The following is a 16,347-nucleotide window of genomic DNA, read 5'->3' as shown; positions in this document are numbered from 1 at the left end:
GTTTAGAAATAAGCATGATATGGCCTTAAGTACTCATATTATAAAATTTATAACTGTTTTATTTCGAAAATAACATCAAAAGAGAAATGTAAATACACTAGTTATTGCAAAACAGTCTAAAGTTGAATATATCAGACGTTTCTCAGACACTTTTCAAATTTGTCTGTAAATTCAAGACAATTCAAGGCAATAAACACGAATTCTGCTGCTTGCTGTAGTAATAAGCAAATTTGAATATAGCGTAAACAGTGTTTTGTGTGCAAGACAAAATGTCTTTCGTTTTCACACTCAAGCATAAAGACGCATTTCGCATTGTGTAAACACGAAGCGCACCCCTTCTGAGTTTTTATAAATGTAACAAATAAATAATATAAAAAATATTCAATATTAAAGAACACAATCAGATAGTGGATAGTGTTGGTAAGTTTAAAATCCCATTCTGTAAATCGTTTGATATTATGAGAGTTCAGTTTGAAACCCTTTTTCTAAATGTTAACGGTCACAAAATATCAAATGCAAAACAAGAGAATTAATCAAAAAGCTTCCAGTGAGCCGCAGTTCCTCCGGCTATAAATACCCCAAAATATGGTTTAATCGTCGACATTCCTCTCGCAAAGTACGCTTTGAGCATGAAAATTCCTCGAGCGTTTTGTTTTCGGGGGCGATAACTTATCGATTAAGTACCCACCTGCCATCCCTGTAAAAGCAGACTCCTGTCGACCGTCCTGAGCCACATGACGGCATCTCCCGCTTGAAAATCCCTCAATTTATAGCATTTCGTATGTAGATACATCCCTAAACATTTCAACAGTTCAGAAGTGGAAGCTTGAATGACAGTCTTCTTGGGGGCGGCGACAGGAACCACTTGGTTCTGATTATTAACCGAATTCTCTCTAAGCAGTAACGATTTGTTGGTCAATTTGTCGCAATTCGCGTGGTGATTCGCATTGTTATTCGCGTTATTCACTCGAACGATGTCCAAGGCGAGCGCCGAGGTGCTCTTCGAGTTGGAATAATACGAGCCTTGCTTTTGTATATTTTTGTTTTTATCAATGACCGTGTGGATGTTGTCGACGAGTGGTTGTCGGAAAGTCGTCACATTTTTATTCTTGTTGTCTAGCTTTTTCTTGTTGTTGTTGGCGGTTGAGAAACGCTTCCATGAGAGAGCGTTGATGAAGAGGGAGTGTTTTTTGAGATTCTTCTCCAACGCGTTCTTCTCGGAGATGATTCTAGCATTGTCGTTGTTGTTGATGTTGAGGTTGTTGTTGGAGTTGGTGGTGTTCTTATTCTCGCGGTTCTTGGCGTTGTTCAACTGCTCGTAGGAGAAGTTGTTGAGGGTGAAGTCGCCCGTGGAGCTGGTGGTGTACACTGGGCGGCGTTCGCGAGGAGAGAAACTCAACACCGTGCCCATTTTCAGGCTTTAGCACATATTTGCACCGCTGGAGGCAGCCCGGACTGCAATGATGGCCCAGGGGTCGATCTCGGCGGTGGCGGAGCGCCGGCGCTACGTCTCTTAGCAACCCCATGATGTCATAAGAAATCAATAGGTCCTACAAACGGTGGGGGGCTTTTTTACGCGCTCACCCTCAGTGCTAAGGCATTTCAACGAGGCGCCCAGACGAGAGGATTCGACGAGGGGGCGGCGGATGAACACGGGGTGCAGAACTGATTCCTTATTAACTGATTCGCTTCTCTTTGCAGAGAGGAATTCTAAAGAACTCATCAGTTGATGGAACTTGTAAATATGCATGTTATTCCAACTTGCAAGACTTCAGAATTTTGCTTCAAAATGCAACATTATTTACAAACAATTGATGTTATTTCTATTTTGCATTTCTAAAAGAAAAAATATTTTTTGACAAGATATGAGTTTTGTTATAACTGTGTTATTGTTATTTAGAAAACAGAAAAAGCTTTAAAATTTTTGAGAATTTAGCGTTTTTTTAAATATACAGGGTGATTTTTAAAAAACGACAGACGCTGTAGAATTTTTGTACATGACCCGACTTCGAAAATTAAAAAAAAAATTTAATGGTTATTAATATATGAGCTGATAATTTTAGAATCTTTCTAAATTTCATAGTATATTTTGGGCTATATTAAACTTTTAATTTTAAGTTAGAACCCATATTTTTTTCTGCATAATTTGGAAGGTATCTTAGAACAAATAAATGCAATATGTTTCACTTTTACTAGAAATTAATAAATGTTTAAAAAGATTATCAAAGTTAAAAAAATATATAAAAATTAATAAAATCTAGTTGCACGGTGTTTAACTTTATTTAAAATTTTTAAACAACAATTTGTAGTAAAAATAAAACATATTGTACAGTTGGAGACAAAATACTTTGGTTGTCACTTTTGTGACACTTTAATGTAATTCAAGTTTTAATGTTAAAATAAATGACAATTTCAAATTAATGACAACTATTATATTTTCCTATCAAAAATATGTACAACTTGTCAACTATGATAGACAGTAGCTAAAAGCGTCCGATTTCCACTCAAGCTCATACAATAAATAACTATTAATTTTTGAAATCGGATCTTAATAAAAAATCTACAGCGCCTGTCGTTTTTTAATAATCATCCTATATATTTTCAGCCTTCTGAAATATTTAAAAATTATTCAGATATAAGATTTTCTCACTATAAACTTGCCGCAAAGCAGTTTTCGAGCTATGGATTGACCTTAAAATCCCCATCAACCCCTTAGGTATTAGAATTTTCCTAACATTAGCAACTGTTTAACATTTCATAATCAATAACCATACCTTTTGAGTAAACATCGTTAAACTTACTTCCGTGTACACTTGTATCTTTCCGTTAAATCGATTAATTCAACCCTAACTCTGTCCTCCATATATAGTTTCGATTTCCTCTTGTAAATCTTTCCGAACCAATTTTATGTTTTTTAAAGTTAATGTAAGCCACTCAAAGTGTAGCAGTAAATCATTATTTACCGGTTTTGATCAAAAAGCTAAAATTTATTGCTCTCACCGTTGAAAGTTTACGAGGATAATGGATACGAAGTTATTGCTGGAGTAAGAAATTTACAGCCATTTCAAATCCAAAAACTTTTAGTCGAGTTTATTGCCACTTAAATTTTATTTGTACAAAATTAGGAAGTTACTTAGATTTTATTTATTGATTCAGGTAATGATGGCCACGGTGCAAGGACCACAAAAACCGGATTATAATTTATTTTTGGATAGTTATGTTGATCTACTTATATGTTTCGCTAATTTACTTACTTCTTGTTAATTCTGATCTAAAAATAAATATAAAAGTTTGTTACATTGTGTTTTGCATTGACCCGGATTACATGAGAGTACTCCATATAAAACTAAAATAAATTTTTTATCGAAGTTTTGCATTCAACTTCCTTTTGCGTGCCACTACAAAAAAGTCAATCGACCATCGTTAAATATGTAAATCTCACACAAAATTCCGTTGCTTTTAGACGCCCGAAGGTGGGTAAAAACATGACTCAAGCCAGAAAAATAGTAATTTTGTTGTAATAACATTAGTTGTAGTGGAAATTGCTTGATCCCAAAGGGGCAAAAAGTTTTATGATTGATTAAATCAACAAGAGGGATAAAGCAAATAACAAAAACTCCACTAAGAGCGTAAAAAGGATTTACGCTTCCCTTGTTAAGACGAAAAATTGTCCTTGTGACAATATTGAAATCTAGGTCGAATTTCACGAATTAATTAACCCAGTTTTCGTAATTAACCAACAGTTTATTATAACAACAATTTAAAAAATTTACAATTTTGATTCAGTCAACCAGTTGAAATCTTGCGGTTTTCTATCAGCTGAGGGGCTTATGACAACATTGATAATGGTGGGGCCTTCAGTCTCTTTCAATGCTTCTTTGACGGCTTTCTGCAACTCGGAAATGCTAGTACAGTGGTACCCTTCTCGTCCAAACATTGTCATCATTTTTTCATAACGGGTACTAGTAAACAGAGTTGTGGGGGGAGTCCTATAGAAAAATATTATTTTTCAATAAAAACCCTAAAACGCTGCTTACACTTTCGTAACTTCTCCACTTTCCTGTAAATCCTTGAAGACCTCCTGGGGTACACCACCATAAATACCTGAATTGTTAACCACGACGATTATAACTGGGAGTTTGTATCGTACCATGGTCTCAATCTCCATCCCCGAGAACCCAAACGCTGAATCTCCCTCGACACAAATAACCCTTTTCTTGGGTTCAAAATGGCGGCAATAAAGGGCAGCCGCAATGGCAAAACCTAGACCCACACCCATGGTACCAAAAGTACCAGCGTCTAATCTATGACGCGGTAAGGCGTTCATCAGTACTGATCGTCCTATATCCATGGTGTTTGCTCCCTCACTCACAATAATGGGGTTTTGGGGCAACACTTCTTGCAAATGATGGAAAACGGCGTAGTAGTTCAAAGGTTCAGAAATATCAAGGATCATTTCTTGCACCTTTCTTTTATTATCTTGAATTTTCTTGTTAAGATCGTTCCACCAATCGGAGTGTTTGCTGAACGTGAAGCCACGCCTTTTGAGACTTTCGACCAATTGCCCCACTGCTGGTTTAAGATCAGATTGTATGGCCACAGCCGACTTGACACTATTGTTCAATTCTTCGGCACAAACGTCAATTTGGATAACTTTGACGTTTGAGTTGTATCTCGGGGGGCGTCCGAAGTGCAAAATCCAGTTCAATCTAGCCCCTAGTAACAAAACAACATCGGCTCTTTGTAACGCTAGTGATCTAGCAGGCTGTATCGAGTTGGGGTTGGTGTCCGAAACCACCCCTTTTCCCATAGGAGTCGCCAAAAATGGTAAATTTGTCGAATCAACCAACTCGCGGACTTGTCCTTCGGCACGTGCATACGCCGCTCCTTTTCCAACAATCACAAGTGGCCTCTGAGCCCCGCTTATCAAAGCAGCGGCTTCGTCGATTTTCCTCGGTTCCGGGTAAATCACCGGAATTTCAGGCGAGATGTACTGTTTGGGAATCTTGTCGACAGTAGTCCGGGCCTGGAGCAGATTCCCGGGAAAGTCCAAGTAGACGGCTCCGGGTCGGCCGTATGTGGCCAACCGCACGGCTTTTTCCACGTGCTGGGGGATGAGGGAGAGGCTGGGAGGACGAGCCGAGTATTTGCAATAAGGTCGAGCTAATTCGACTTGGTAGCACTCTTGGAAGCCCCCGATTCCTTCGTGGTCTTGCGGACATGAGCCGCCAATGACTACAACAGGCCAACAATTGACTTGGGCATTGGCCATTCCGGCACAAACGTGCAATAATCCGGGACCGGAGACCACGAGGACGCCTCCGGGAACTCCGGTTAGGTAGCCCATGGCCTGGGCGGCGTAGCACGCGGCTTGTTCGTTACGCATGCCGATGTAGTGGATTCCCGCCGTTTGAAAGGCCATGCTCAGCTCGATTACCGGAAAGCCGCAGATGCCGAAGACATACTCGATTCCCTGGCAAATAATAAATTACCTAACTTATGAAAAATATCTTCATTATGTCATCTGTTTTTGTTTGAATAAAATTGTTGTAATTGTTGTAATTACTAAATTTAAACTCTAAAAAAAAACATATTTAAAACATACATCACTTATTAAAAACTTTTTTTTACACTAGGAGCATATTTTGGTACACGATGATGACATTCCGAGTGAACTAAATTCTGCATGTGGATAATAACACTGGTCAACAAATTTGAACAAATTTTCGGTAACATTGATTAAACTACCTTCCACGTTTATGATTTTTCACTCTGATTTCGAAAATTTTCACAAAAATGTCTCATCACGTATCATTCGTTTGTTACCAACTTCGTTCTGACACCCATGTTAAAGTAAAAGAGTACTGAAAATAATTTAACTATTTAATTTATTTTATTATGAGCATACAATATTTTAATAAACTAACTTTAGAAACATTAAAAAAGTCATATATTACAATAAAAGAGTGAAATCTCAACATTTTCTTTTGTTAGGTACGTTACTGTCGCGTTTTAAAAAAGCTAACAGTAATTACCCATCACAGAAGGGTTCCAGCGGCCTTGATAGCGTTCTTTCATCTTTCTGTCTTGGTGAAACCTCTCCCTTTGTTCGTCACTGACAGCCCGCAGATTTATTGGAAAAAATTCCAAGTGGGAGTGCAGAAAATGTATTAATTAAATTATAGGCAAAAAATGCAACAAATAAACGGTACGTGTTATCAAAAAACTAAATGCATTTTGTTATTTAGGAAGTAAAAAACTACTATTGACCAAATTGTCATCAATGTTACCGAACCCTTGTTGACCTGTGTAATTTTTCATTACCTAAGTTAGCATATTTTACTTATAGAATTTAAAAATCCATCAGCAGTTCTTATGTTGCAAATGTAACATTTTGAAGTAGCAAAAAATTGATGAAAAGGTGTAAAATGTATACTTGTGTTGCCCTTAGAGTATAGTAAGGGATTCTTTTCTTGAAGTATGTAAATAAATACTTTAATGATGGCTATTGGAGGAAAATAATTTAAATAACAACAATCCTTCATTAAAGTGTATTTACAGAGTCACATCAAATAACAGGAAACGAATAATAATTGTAATTATTTTAATTATAGTTTTGATACTACTTATTTATTTATTTATTAAATAGACAAAACCGGCTGTGAAAAAAAAACTTCAAAACGAGCGCCCGACAAGCATGGTTAACAAGTGTATTTCGACGACATCTGTGTATACCTCCTAGAGATATTATAGAAAACTATTTACAATTAAGGTAGAAATAATTTTTAGCATTGTAAAATATAACATTTTACCTGTTCTTTGAGGGCTTGGGCTAGAATTGCGTTTCCATCGATTTCCTCCATTATTTTAAGTAGTTTCACCTTTAAAAACTTGTGTAACTCTGATAGCAACAGCACAAACCTTGTTTGACGTTTATCGGTACTTAACAATAACAACCTAGTAGGGGAAGGTGGGGAAATGGTAATATGTTGTGTTGAGTGCGGCTTTTAAACCGTAAAAAAGGTTAAAATTCGGTGTTTTATCTTTATTTTTAAATCCTTAAAATACAGTTTTATTGAATTAATTTTAATGATTTGCAATATATGAATGACTATTCGTTTTGGTAGGTACGTCGTTTATTGGACTTTGGTATGTCAGGCGAATAAGTGCTTAAATATTGACAAAGATAATCAAGATTGTTTATTTTGAAGTTGCTTTACTGATGTTTGAGAATAGTACAAAAAATGAAACGGATATAGTGCTTTTGTTTATTACAAACATTTTGAAAAAAAGATACAAAATATGCAACTATTTTGCTTCCGCCGTCTCCTCCTCGTCGTCACCCTTCTTTTTATTCCAAGGCTGCACCTCAGCAGATCCAAAAAGGATAAATACAACACCAGTAGCTATGAAAGCAATTCCTCCAAACATGAATATTAGCATGGGGCCTGTGAATCCTTTCTACAAATCACGATTAATGCACCAATTTGAACTCATTTTCAAAATAACAAACATAATTTGTTTTTAAGTATCCTGTTATCTTGGGTACAAATATGCCTGTGGTCATGCCGAAGAAATTAATGATTCCGTAAACCGCTCCTGCAAAATTTGGAGCAAGATCTTGCGAGTTGACCAAATGGCTGACGACGCATGCGCCGTTGAATCCTTGGTTTAACACCAGCATGGTAATAACGCCTTCTTTCATACATCCAAAGGCTCGGATTAGTATCATGCAAGCGCCTGGAATAAAGTGGGCTGCAAAATATTTGACGTAAACCATTGAACGATTTGAGGTCAAGTTTTACAGAAAATTATGAAGAATTTTCGAATTTTGGTCACAGACATTATGTCTTTTTTGCGCATGTAATCGCCAATGATTCCAAAGATGTTACTGCCAAGAAGTCGGGCAAGGTATGGTAGAGCTGCAAGGCCAGCCGACGCTTTTATATCGAAACCTAAAGTATCGGCCATGAATTTGGGGGCGTAAGTGATGATCAAATTCAAGCCCCACAAATTACCAAACTGGGCTATTGCTAAAGCCCAGAAGGGAAAGCTAAAACACATCATCTTGTGATACGGAGGAAACCCCTACAACAATACTCATATCAAATTACAGTCGTAGCGGGTGTCCTGTCCTTGCAAAAGCAAAGTTGATCCCCTATTTGAAAGAAATTTAAAGAAATCCTAGATTCAGAAAGAACGCAATTTTACTTTTTTCACAAGAATGGGACAGCCTACATTTGAATAAACTTCTTTGTAACCTAATGTCTTCTGAACCAAGTGCATAAAAAAGGAAAAGAATCAATGCTAACAAAAATCTGGCAGTTAGTACTACCCCAAAAATTTTGGTTCGAAAACATTTGGTTTGTCACTGGTTTTGAAATCTTATCAATTTAACAAAATCTTTTAATTATGGTAACCTTCTTCTTTGTAAGATGCCCTTCTTGGGCGTCCGCAATATGTTTCTTTTCTTCGTCAGAAACCCAAGGATGAATTTCGGGCTTATCTCTGACAATTATCCCAAAGGCTACGCAATACATCGTCATAAAAATCGCCAAAACGTAGAAGCCCCACTCCCAGCCCCACGCCGACGTCACTGCAGCCACCAAAATCCACGTTATCACCGTGCCCAATGTGTTACCCATCATAGCGGCCAAAAATTTGCCCTTTTCCTTAGGCGGTGCCCATTTTGCGATCAAATCGTTGACGGCCGGATATGCCGGTCCCTAAATAACCATTCTAAGTATTCAAACAAGATGGAAAAGTATTTCACTAACCCCGAGAAAACCGATAAAAAATCGGTTGGCAACCACTCCACCCATGCCTCCTTTTATGGCGCAAATGGGAGTTAAAGCAGTTAAGAAAGCACTGCCGAGGCTCGACCACATGAGAGTGTGCCAAGGGCCTATATAATTTGATATCATTCCTCCAGGCAACACTGTGAGAAAGTAGCCGTAGAAATACCCAGAAAGTATCCAGCCAACATCACCTTCACTCCACTTGAATTTTTGGCTTCCAGTTTTAACCTTAGAAAATCAGATTTTTTGAGCACTACGATAACACATCAAAAATAACAGCATTGACATTTTTTAAATATCTTAAAATTGAAATGAGTGTAAACACTGAAAGAAATTTATTAAAATGCTACTTTGAAAGTTTGTATATCGAAAATAAGTTTTTTATGTCCTTTAAAGACTTACTGCCGCAGGTTTTGTCGAATTATCAGTGGTTGCGCATATTGCCGTCTGATTCTTCTTCGCCTTATCAACCATCCTGATTATACTCACAGACATATTCGATCTCAGCATGTAATTTGTAAAAGTTGTCATGAAAATCATCACAGCGATCCATACGCGATACGGTGGCGCTTCTAAGAAGGAGTTTAATGACAAAACAGTCAAATAAAAAGCACTTACTTAATTTAACCATCGTGAACAAAAAGAATCACAACTGCCAAACAGAGACTAATTTTGACTTTTCGCAAATAAGGACTGTTGATTATTTTGTAGATTTTTTCTTTTATCATACACCGTTACTAGATACTTAACAGAATAAGAGGAACGGATAAATCCACTTGAGCTAATTAATAAATTAGCACATCTTATCAGCATACACGATTTTCAATTTTATCTGTTTAAAAAGCCTAACTTTTTGTTTCGCCACAAACAATATATTATGTAACTGAGTTGTAAATGAAAACAGGTTTTGTTTAAAGAGTTTATTTATGATTACATTGTGGTCAAATGTCCTTCTATCAAGCCATAAACTGGAAAATTGGAAAATGTTATATGGGCCGAGGGACTTTGAGCATATCTAAGTTCAATTTTTTAATTTATTTATAACATTAACTCAAAACACGCCACAGAATTGACCTTTAGGACAGCAATCCTCTAAAATGTTGTCATAGCAATTTTAGCGGATTTTGTCTCTAAAGATTTATTTTGCAGAGTGTTTTAACATGAATCTCAAAACTGAGTATGATGTTCACAAATGTTCTGTAATACAGTTTAAAAAAAATGATAGTTTAGAAAACAAGTCTAAAAATCTTGTATGCAATCCTTAAGTATGCATGTGCTTAAATATTAATAGACAATAAAGATTGTTTATTCTTAAGTTGTTTTGCTGATTTTTGGAAAATATTACAAGTATTTTGATAATACAAAATATGCAATTATTTTGCTTCCGCCGTTTCCTCCTCGTCTTCGCCTTTCTTTTTATTCCAAGGCTGAACTTCACCAGAACCAAAAAGGATAAAGACAACACCAGTGGCTATAAAAACAATTCCTCCAATCATAAATATTAGCATAGGGCCTGTAAATCCTTTCTACAAATCACGGTTACAGCATCATTTTGATTTTTTTTCCGATTAACACACATAATGTGTTTTTAAGTATCCTGTTATCTTGGGTACGAATATTCCTGTGGTCATGCAGAAGAAATTAACGATTCCAAAAACCGATCCTGCAAAATTCGGAGACAGATCTTGTGGGTTGACCAAATGGCTGACGACGCATGCGCCGTTGAATCCTTGGTTTAGCACCAGCATAGCGATGGCGCCTTCTTTCATGCATCCGAAGGCTCGAATTAGTATCATACAGGCGCCTGGAATAAAGTGGGCTGCAAAATATTTCACGTAAACTATTGGTCGGTTTGAGGTAAGTTTTACAGAAAATTATGAAGAATTTTCGAATTTTAGTCACAGACATTATGTCTTTTTTGCGCATGTAATCGCCAACGATTCCAAAGACGTTACTGAAAAGAAGTCGGGCCAGGTATGGAAGTGCAGCGAGGCCGGCCGAAGCTTTTATATTGAAGCCTAATGTTTCGGCCATGAATTTGGGGGCGTAAGTGATGATCAAATTCAAGCCCCACAAATTACCCAACTGAGCCACAACTAAAGCCCAGAATGGAATGTTGAAACACAACATTTTGTGATACGGAGGAAACACCTACAATGGAACGATGAAATTTGAGAATTTGTCCTATCCTTGGAAAAACAAAAATTGTGCTCTATTTTAAACAGGTGACAACACAAAGGAGACTCAATGGTTGGCATTGAGTCTAGAAGGTAACAACTAAGTGTCTCGAGATCTCTAATATACATAAGAAAAAAATCAGTGAAAGTCAATCGTCACCAGTTTTGAAATCTTAATATTTTATAAAAAAAATATTGTTGCAACCTTCTTCTTTGTAAGATGTCCTTCTTGAGATTCCGCAATATGTTTCTTCTCTTCGTCAGAAACCCAAGGATGACTATCGGGCTTATCCCTGACAATTATCCCGAAAGCTATGCAATAAAACAACATAAAAATGGTCAAGACGTAGAAGCCCCACTCCCAGCCCCACGCCGACGTCGCTGCTGCTACCACAATCCAGGTTAATACCGTGCCCAACGTGTTACCCATCATGGCAGCAAAAAATTTGCCTTTTTCCTTAGGCGGTGCCCATTTTGCGATCAAATCGTGGATGGCCGGATATACCACTCCCTAAATAGTAATTATAAGTATTTAAACAAGACGGAAATATATTTTGCTAACCCCGAGAAGACCAAGAAAAAAACGATTGACAACAACTCCAGCTAAACCTCCTTTTATGGCGCAAATGGGAGTCAAACCAGTTAAGAAGGCACTACCGGCGCCCGACCATAAAATAGTGTGCCAAGGGCCAATATAATTCGATATCATTCCTCCAGGCATCACTGTGAGGAAGTAGCCGTAAAAGTACCCAGAAAGTATCCATCCAACATCACCTTCGTTCCACTTGAATGTTTTGCTTCCAGTTTCGTCCTTACAGAGTTAAAAATGTACTCAGATAAGTTCAAAATACTTAAAAGGTTTTTTTTAATGAATTTTTTATGTTCTTACTTTTGGGGGAGGTTTAGTTGAATTATCAAAAGTTGCGCACACTGCTGTCTGATTCTTCTTCGTCTTCTCGACCATTTTGATTATACTCACGGACATATTCGCCCTCAGCATGTAGTTGGTAAAACTTGTCATAAAAATCATCACGGCGATCCATAATCGATATGGTGGCGCTCCTAAGAAGAAATTTAATAAAAAAAAAATCGTACGAAAAATACTTACTTAATTTAACCATCGCAAACAGACGATTACAAGTGACAAAAAACTGTCAATTTTTGACTCGTTACAAATAAGGATTGTTGATTATTTTGTAGAGTGGTATATTACCACACTAGTGCAGTAAAGAAGAATCCATAGCGACATAAACTCAATCCATAGTGACAAGATGTATTATTAACTGGGATTTAAAAATAAAAACACATTTTGTTTAAAGAGTTTACTTATTATTATTTAGTATAATCATACATCGAGTAACTGAAATATAGGCCTGGACATTCACAGCGAAACTTAGAATACAATAAAACATACTACTTATCAATATCATAGTAGTCCAGGCCACTACGCATTGCATTTTCAATATTCTAACAAGACCAGAAAAATTTGGTCGAAATCTATCACCAAAACGATTCGAGATATTTTGCTTAGATAAAATCATAAAACAAAAAGAAAAAAAACAGTAAAAACAATGAATTGCAAAAATTTGTCTAATGAACACGTAATTGAAATTTCTTAATAAACAATCTAAAAACTAACACAATACACAATTACATACACTCCAACATTCTATACCTCACGGGAGGCCATTAAATGGCCCGGATTCAGCAATAATGCAAAAAAAAAGAAAAAATCTTATACACTCTTAAAAAGTAATCATTAATCTCATAGAACAGAGCAGTCGATTGTTCGCATCAGACATAAATTATGGTGTAATAAGACTGGCACTAACTAAATATTTACAAAAATAATCTAATATTCTTACATACAAGTAATATTATCTTGGTGTAATTCCATTCAGCTCCGACGAATGTACAAAAGTCGCACACAGAGGGCGCCACCGAAGGTACGCCCTCGTTTCGTTGTATTCGTTGACGCTCCCTGTATACAACCATCCTCGAATCGAGTACACTTGACCCAAAAAAGTTTAAAAATCTATTTTGTAAAGCTATATCAGGAAGCCGTGCCGAGAATATAAGTTAAGAAGACTGAGTTACAACTATGTACACCTTATGGCATTGTTCTCCCAAGTTGGCTTGTCCCGAGATCAGGAAGTTTCCGTTATATTTTTTTGTTGCAGGAGCGGTGCCATGATCGCTTTCATAACGAATCAAAATCATGGAGAAAGAAATCAATCGTACCCAATCACAGCACAAATATAGAACTAGCGAAGACTTGAGTGTGTCCAATTAACAAAAATGTAATAAAAAAATCGTCCTAAACGAAAAATGTCCGCGTCGTTACTTTCTCTCCCTCTCTCGCTCGCTCTGAGACACATTCCTCCCTTAATTTTTTTAGATTCTTTTTGGTTGGTTTAGCTCTACACCTGACAGCTGACACACGATCGGATGATAATAAAATTTTGTCCGAACACTTCACTGCACTAAGAAGCACTGTTATTATCTGCGATCTCTGTACAAGAGGTAAGTCTGTAGAGCTTGGGGCAGCTGTAGGTTCATCACTTTCTCCTCGAGGTGCTGCTTGCCTAAGCGCTGGCGGATCACGCGCCGGCAGAGGTCCATCAGAGGCAGGGGTTCCGCTAAAATTAAAATAAAGCAATAAGTACATTTTGCCGAATAATTTATATCCAATATGATATATTCTTGCTTGAATAATATAAAAGTTCAAATGTTTTAAATATTTTTTGGTATAAAATTCAAATCGTTTCACTGTTTTCATCGAATATATTCAAAACTTAATCTTTAATGTTCAATCTTTAAGAAAAAAATAAAGTCCAACAAAAGAGGTTTTTTTTAGGAATAGTTTCATCTATATTCATTATACTCATTAAAGAAATTAGTTTTTTTTGACTGCCAGATGTACCGCATGCCAGGAACTGTTTATTTTCTATCTATTGACCTTGAGGTCACAACAACGTGTCTTCAACTGATTCAATTAGCGGTTGCCGTGACGGCGACTATATTAGTAGATATGATTCACTCGTTAGAGATGTTTATTGATGAGTACTTATGGAAAAAGCAGCAAACAGTGGCAAATCTGTCCGAAACGACCTTTGTACACGTTCTTAAAAGGTAAACGTCCTAGAAATTGTACTTCTTTTGTTTCGACGAATTTTACAAATTATAATTTCGTTACGACTTTGGTTCGTTACAGCCGACTGTGGTTGTTTGAACAGCATGTTTGCTTTTAAGTTTTAATTAAATAACAACGTTGTAAACATTTAACAAGATCAATGTCAAGCGGAGGGATTCGAAAGCTAATTTACGAAAACCCGTTCAAATTGTGTACAGTCCCTTTCGAGAGCTAACGAAACTGAAATGGCAGCATGCAATTAATCTCCCTAATTAAAATAAAAATTCATAAAAATTTTCCGGACTTTTACACGATGATTTAATTAGTGTGTCAAGTTTATACAATCACAAATCTATCGTGTTATGTAATTAGCATTGTTTAGACAAGTAAATTCTGCAATCATGGAAAATGTCAAGGCTTTATTCGAAACCTAAAATTTTTGAGATACTTACGATCAAGTCCTCCTATGTACCTCATGGTAATCTCACAATGACCCCAAACGGCACTAACGATCGGATACAATTTCCTCCCTTTTAATCCTCTGAACGCTACTCCCAAGTACTGGCCGTCCACAACAAAACTAAGTGTCCCTTCATCCATATCTAACACCACTAAAAACTTATCGGGCACTATGAAAGTCTCATCCGGCTTTAATAAAGTCGGATACGTCACACCGGGACAATTTTTCGAATCGTGGTACAGTTTGTTACGACCTGAAAAGTACCATGGTATCAATACATTTTTTTTCTTGGAAATAACTGTGATTACAATCATTTGGATTTTCCAGTTTTTGGAAACTTACCTAAATCCCACCCCCACGACGTGTCCGTGCTGCCAACTAAACTCTGGTATCCGACCGAATGTAAAGGCGCTTCGGCCGTCGCGACGCCAACCACTGCGTGCGTCCCCCGTTGCCTCGTCGACCAGCACACCTCCCAGCAGTGCATCCCTTTCGTAAAACCGACTTTGCCTCGTATACAGTCCGTGCTTTGCGCCACAGGATGTCTATGGAAGGTCAGTTTATCGTCCTCTTTGACAAAAATGTTGAGAGAGCGGTCGTCTTGGTTCCAACTGTGTTTGAGCTGGGTCTCCCTGAGGGCTGCAGGCATGTCGAGCAACATGTCCAGCCGTGGTGGACGAGCGAAATCCTTTAAATAAAATAAAACCAATTAAATTCAAATAAAGAAAACACGCGACGAAAATAACCCAGACGACCTATGCCATCTTGAATTACTCCTCTCGTCGGCTATTATAAGAACAGTAATTTTGTTTTTGTTTCGTTTGCCACCTTGAAGTCGAAAAAAGTTAGTCATTTTGTGAATGTCAACTGAATTTTTCAACGCCTACTGCATGTATTTACACCGAGGACAGAGTTTTGAATTTTTGCGGAGCTAATCTAGCTCATATTTGCAAGCAAAAAAACGCCGTCTAAGACTCGATTACAATTAATTATTTAGGACATAAATAATATATATTATTAAATTTTAAATTTTGTAATGTATTTTTACATTTTTAAATTATGTAATTATTTAAGACCAATTCATTTAATTTCTTGTAAGAAAAATAGTATTACAATTAAAAAACATAGCAAAACAGAAAATTTAAGAATACCCTCGTTTTATAAGTTTGTTCGTTTTTATGTAATTTACAAGATACGGTGGCTAAAATATTTTCAGCTTTGAATAATATAATCTAAATATTTTTGCAATTTATTACAACAGTTTTAAGAAAACACAATTTAAAACAACTTTTCCCCCCTGGGAGACTAAAACAATTTGAAAGAAATTTCAAAAACCTAACTTTGTCCCAACTTTCCCACTTTTCGCAGCCATTTGAAAAAATAATGATGTCATATCTAAAAATATCTCCACATAATAAACACCTTGAAACCTGCCAACACTCGACAATTTTCCTCTCAACGCGAAAAACCTCCAACACACTCGCACAATCCCCGTCGTCATTCACATTCACATTTAGTTAGAACGCGTAATTTCATCCTTGATTTAATTTGGAGCGCGTGTCCGTAGGTATATTTTTTTTCTCTCCAATGTCGTTGGTAAATTACCTGCGCCAGTTCCCTTGGGATGACGGGCTTGTAGGGTGCGGCTGCATCCCGGTTAACAGCCTTGACTCCTGACACCTTCTGGCCCATGCTCATGCCCCGGGCCCTGCGACGGCCCGTTTTGCACGGCACCACGGCCGCTTTGTATGCTCGCCTCACTTCGCACAGCCTACCGCT

At 37.1% G+C, this 16,347-nt stretch overlaps 5 protein-coding genes across 5 annotated transcripts in view; all 5 read right to left on the bottom strand.

Moving 5' to 3' along the window:
* LOC123003585 (cyclin-dependent kinase 5 activator 1) overlaps window positions 1-1,446 on the bottom strand; it is an 8,398-nt gene extending 6,952 nt beyond the window's left edge. The window contains exon 1 of the mRNA XM_044396411.1: window positions 689-1,446. Coding sequence (XP_044252346.1) covers window positions 689-1,411 — 723 coding nt within the window. The 5' untranslated portion in view covers window positions 1,412-1,446. The remainder of the gene's footprint in view (window positions 1-688) is intronic.
* Window positions 1,447-3,723: 2,277 nt separating this feature from the next.
* LOC123016395 (2-hydroxyacyl-CoA lyase 1) lies at window positions 3,724-6,944 on the bottom strand. Its single transcript, XM_044416763.1, has 3 exons — window positions 6,813-6,944; window positions 4,038-5,473; window positions 3,724-3,989 (listed from the first exon to the last, which is right to left on the bottom strand). Exons 1-3 carry the CDS (start codon window positions 6,861-6,863, stop codon window positions 3,770-3,772), a joined length of 1,707 nt encoding a protein of 568 aa, XP_044272698.1. The 5' UTR covers window positions 6,864-6,944; the 3' UTR covers window positions 3,724-3,769.
* Window positions 6,945-7,254: 310 nt separating this feature from the next.
* On the bottom strand, window positions 7,255-9,568 carry LOC123016382 (putative inorganic phosphate cotransporter). The gene is made up of 7 exons (XM_044416742.1): window positions 9,417-9,568; window positions 9,201-9,370; window positions 8,778-9,026; window positions 8,421-8,726; window positions 7,806-8,088; window positions 7,514-7,755; window positions 7,255-7,461 (listed from the first exon to the last, which is right to left on the bottom strand). The coding sequence occupies exons 1-7, from the start codon at window positions 9,427-9,429 to the stop codon at window positions 7,309-7,311; spliced, it is 1,416 nt and encodes a 471-aa protein (XP_044272677.1). The 5' UTR covers window positions 9,430-9,568; the 3' UTR covers window positions 7,255-7,308.
* A 79-nt stretch (window positions 9,569-9,647) lies between these two features.
* On the bottom strand, window positions 9,648-12,141 carry LOC123016381 (putative inorganic phosphate cotransporter). The gene is made up of 7 exons (XM_044416741.1): window positions 12,084-12,141; window positions 11,865-12,037; window positions 11,538-11,786; window positions 11,181-11,486; window positions 10,667-10,949; window positions 10,376-10,617; window positions 9,648-10,324 (listed from the first exon to the last, which is right to left on the bottom strand). Exons 1-7 carry the CDS (start codon window positions 12,094-12,096, stop codon window positions 10,172-10,174), a joined length of 1,419 nt encoding a protein of 472 aa, XP_044272676.1. The 5' UTR covers window positions 12,097-12,141; the 3' UTR covers window positions 9,648-10,171.
* Window positions 12,142-12,282: 141 nt separating this feature from the next.
* The window catches only part of LOC123016445 (protein gustavus), a 20,381-nt gene continuing 16,316 nt past the window's right edge, over window positions 12,283-16,347 (bottom strand). Inside the window, 4 exon segments of the mRNA XM_044416847.1 lie at window positions 12,283-13,614; window positions 14,561-14,821; window positions 14,911-15,256; window positions 16,174-16,347. The exon segment at window positions 16,174-16,347 is cut by the window's right edge and continues 12 nt beyond it. Coding sequence (XP_044272782.1) covers window positions 13,475-13,614; window positions 14,561-14,821; window positions 14,911-15,256; window positions 16,174-16,347 — 921 coding nt within the window. The 3' untranslated portion in view covers window positions 12,283-13,474.

This window comes from Tribolium madens, unplaced genomic scaffold, assembly GCF_015345945.1.
Source record: "Tribolium madens isolate multiple individuals breed KSU strain unplaced genomic scaffold, Tmad_KSU_1.1 Scaffold_1;HRSCAF=32;Tcas5.2_LG8, whole genome shotgun sequence".
Lineage (NCBI taxonomy): Eukaryota > Metazoa > Arthropoda > Insecta > Coleoptera > Tenebrionidae > Tribolium > Tribolium madens.
This window is presented reverse-complemented; position numbering and strand designations above follow the sequence as displayed.

Bases quoted from the DNA above. Each gene is read 5' to 3' on its own strand.
- LOC123016381 (XM_044416741.1), bottom strand. The intron at 10,950-11,180 runs GTTGCAACAATA...GTTCCATTGTAG, and splicing joins GACATCTTACAAAGAAGAAG to GTGTTTCCTCCGTATCACAA. The intron at 10,325-10,375 runs GTGTGTTAATCG...CGTGATTTGTAG, and splicing joins GATACTTAAAAACACATTAT to AAAGGATTTACAGGCCCTAT.
- LOC123016395 (XM_044416763.1), bottom strand. From the start codon at position 6,863: ATGGAGGAAATCGATGGAAACGCAATTCTAGCCCAAGCCCTCAAAGAA. The intron at 5,474-6,812 runs GTAAAATGTTAT...ATTATTTGCCAG, and splicing joins CCCAAGCCCTCAAAGAACAG to GGAATCGAGTATGTCTTCGG. The intron at 3,990-4,037 runs GTAAGCAGCGTT...ATTTTTCTATAG, and splicing joins AGTGGAGAAGTTACGAAAGT to GACTCCCCCCACAACTCTGT.
- LOC123016382 (XM_044416742.1), bottom strand. The intron at 8,089-8,420 runs GTTACCATAATT...GTATTGTTGTAG, and splicing joins GGCATCTTACAAAGAAGAAG to GGGTTTCCTCCGTATCACAA. The intron at 7,756-7,805 runs GTAAAACTTGAC...AATATTTTGCAG, and splicing joins AAAATTCTTCATAATTTTCT to CCCACTTTATTCCAGGCGCT.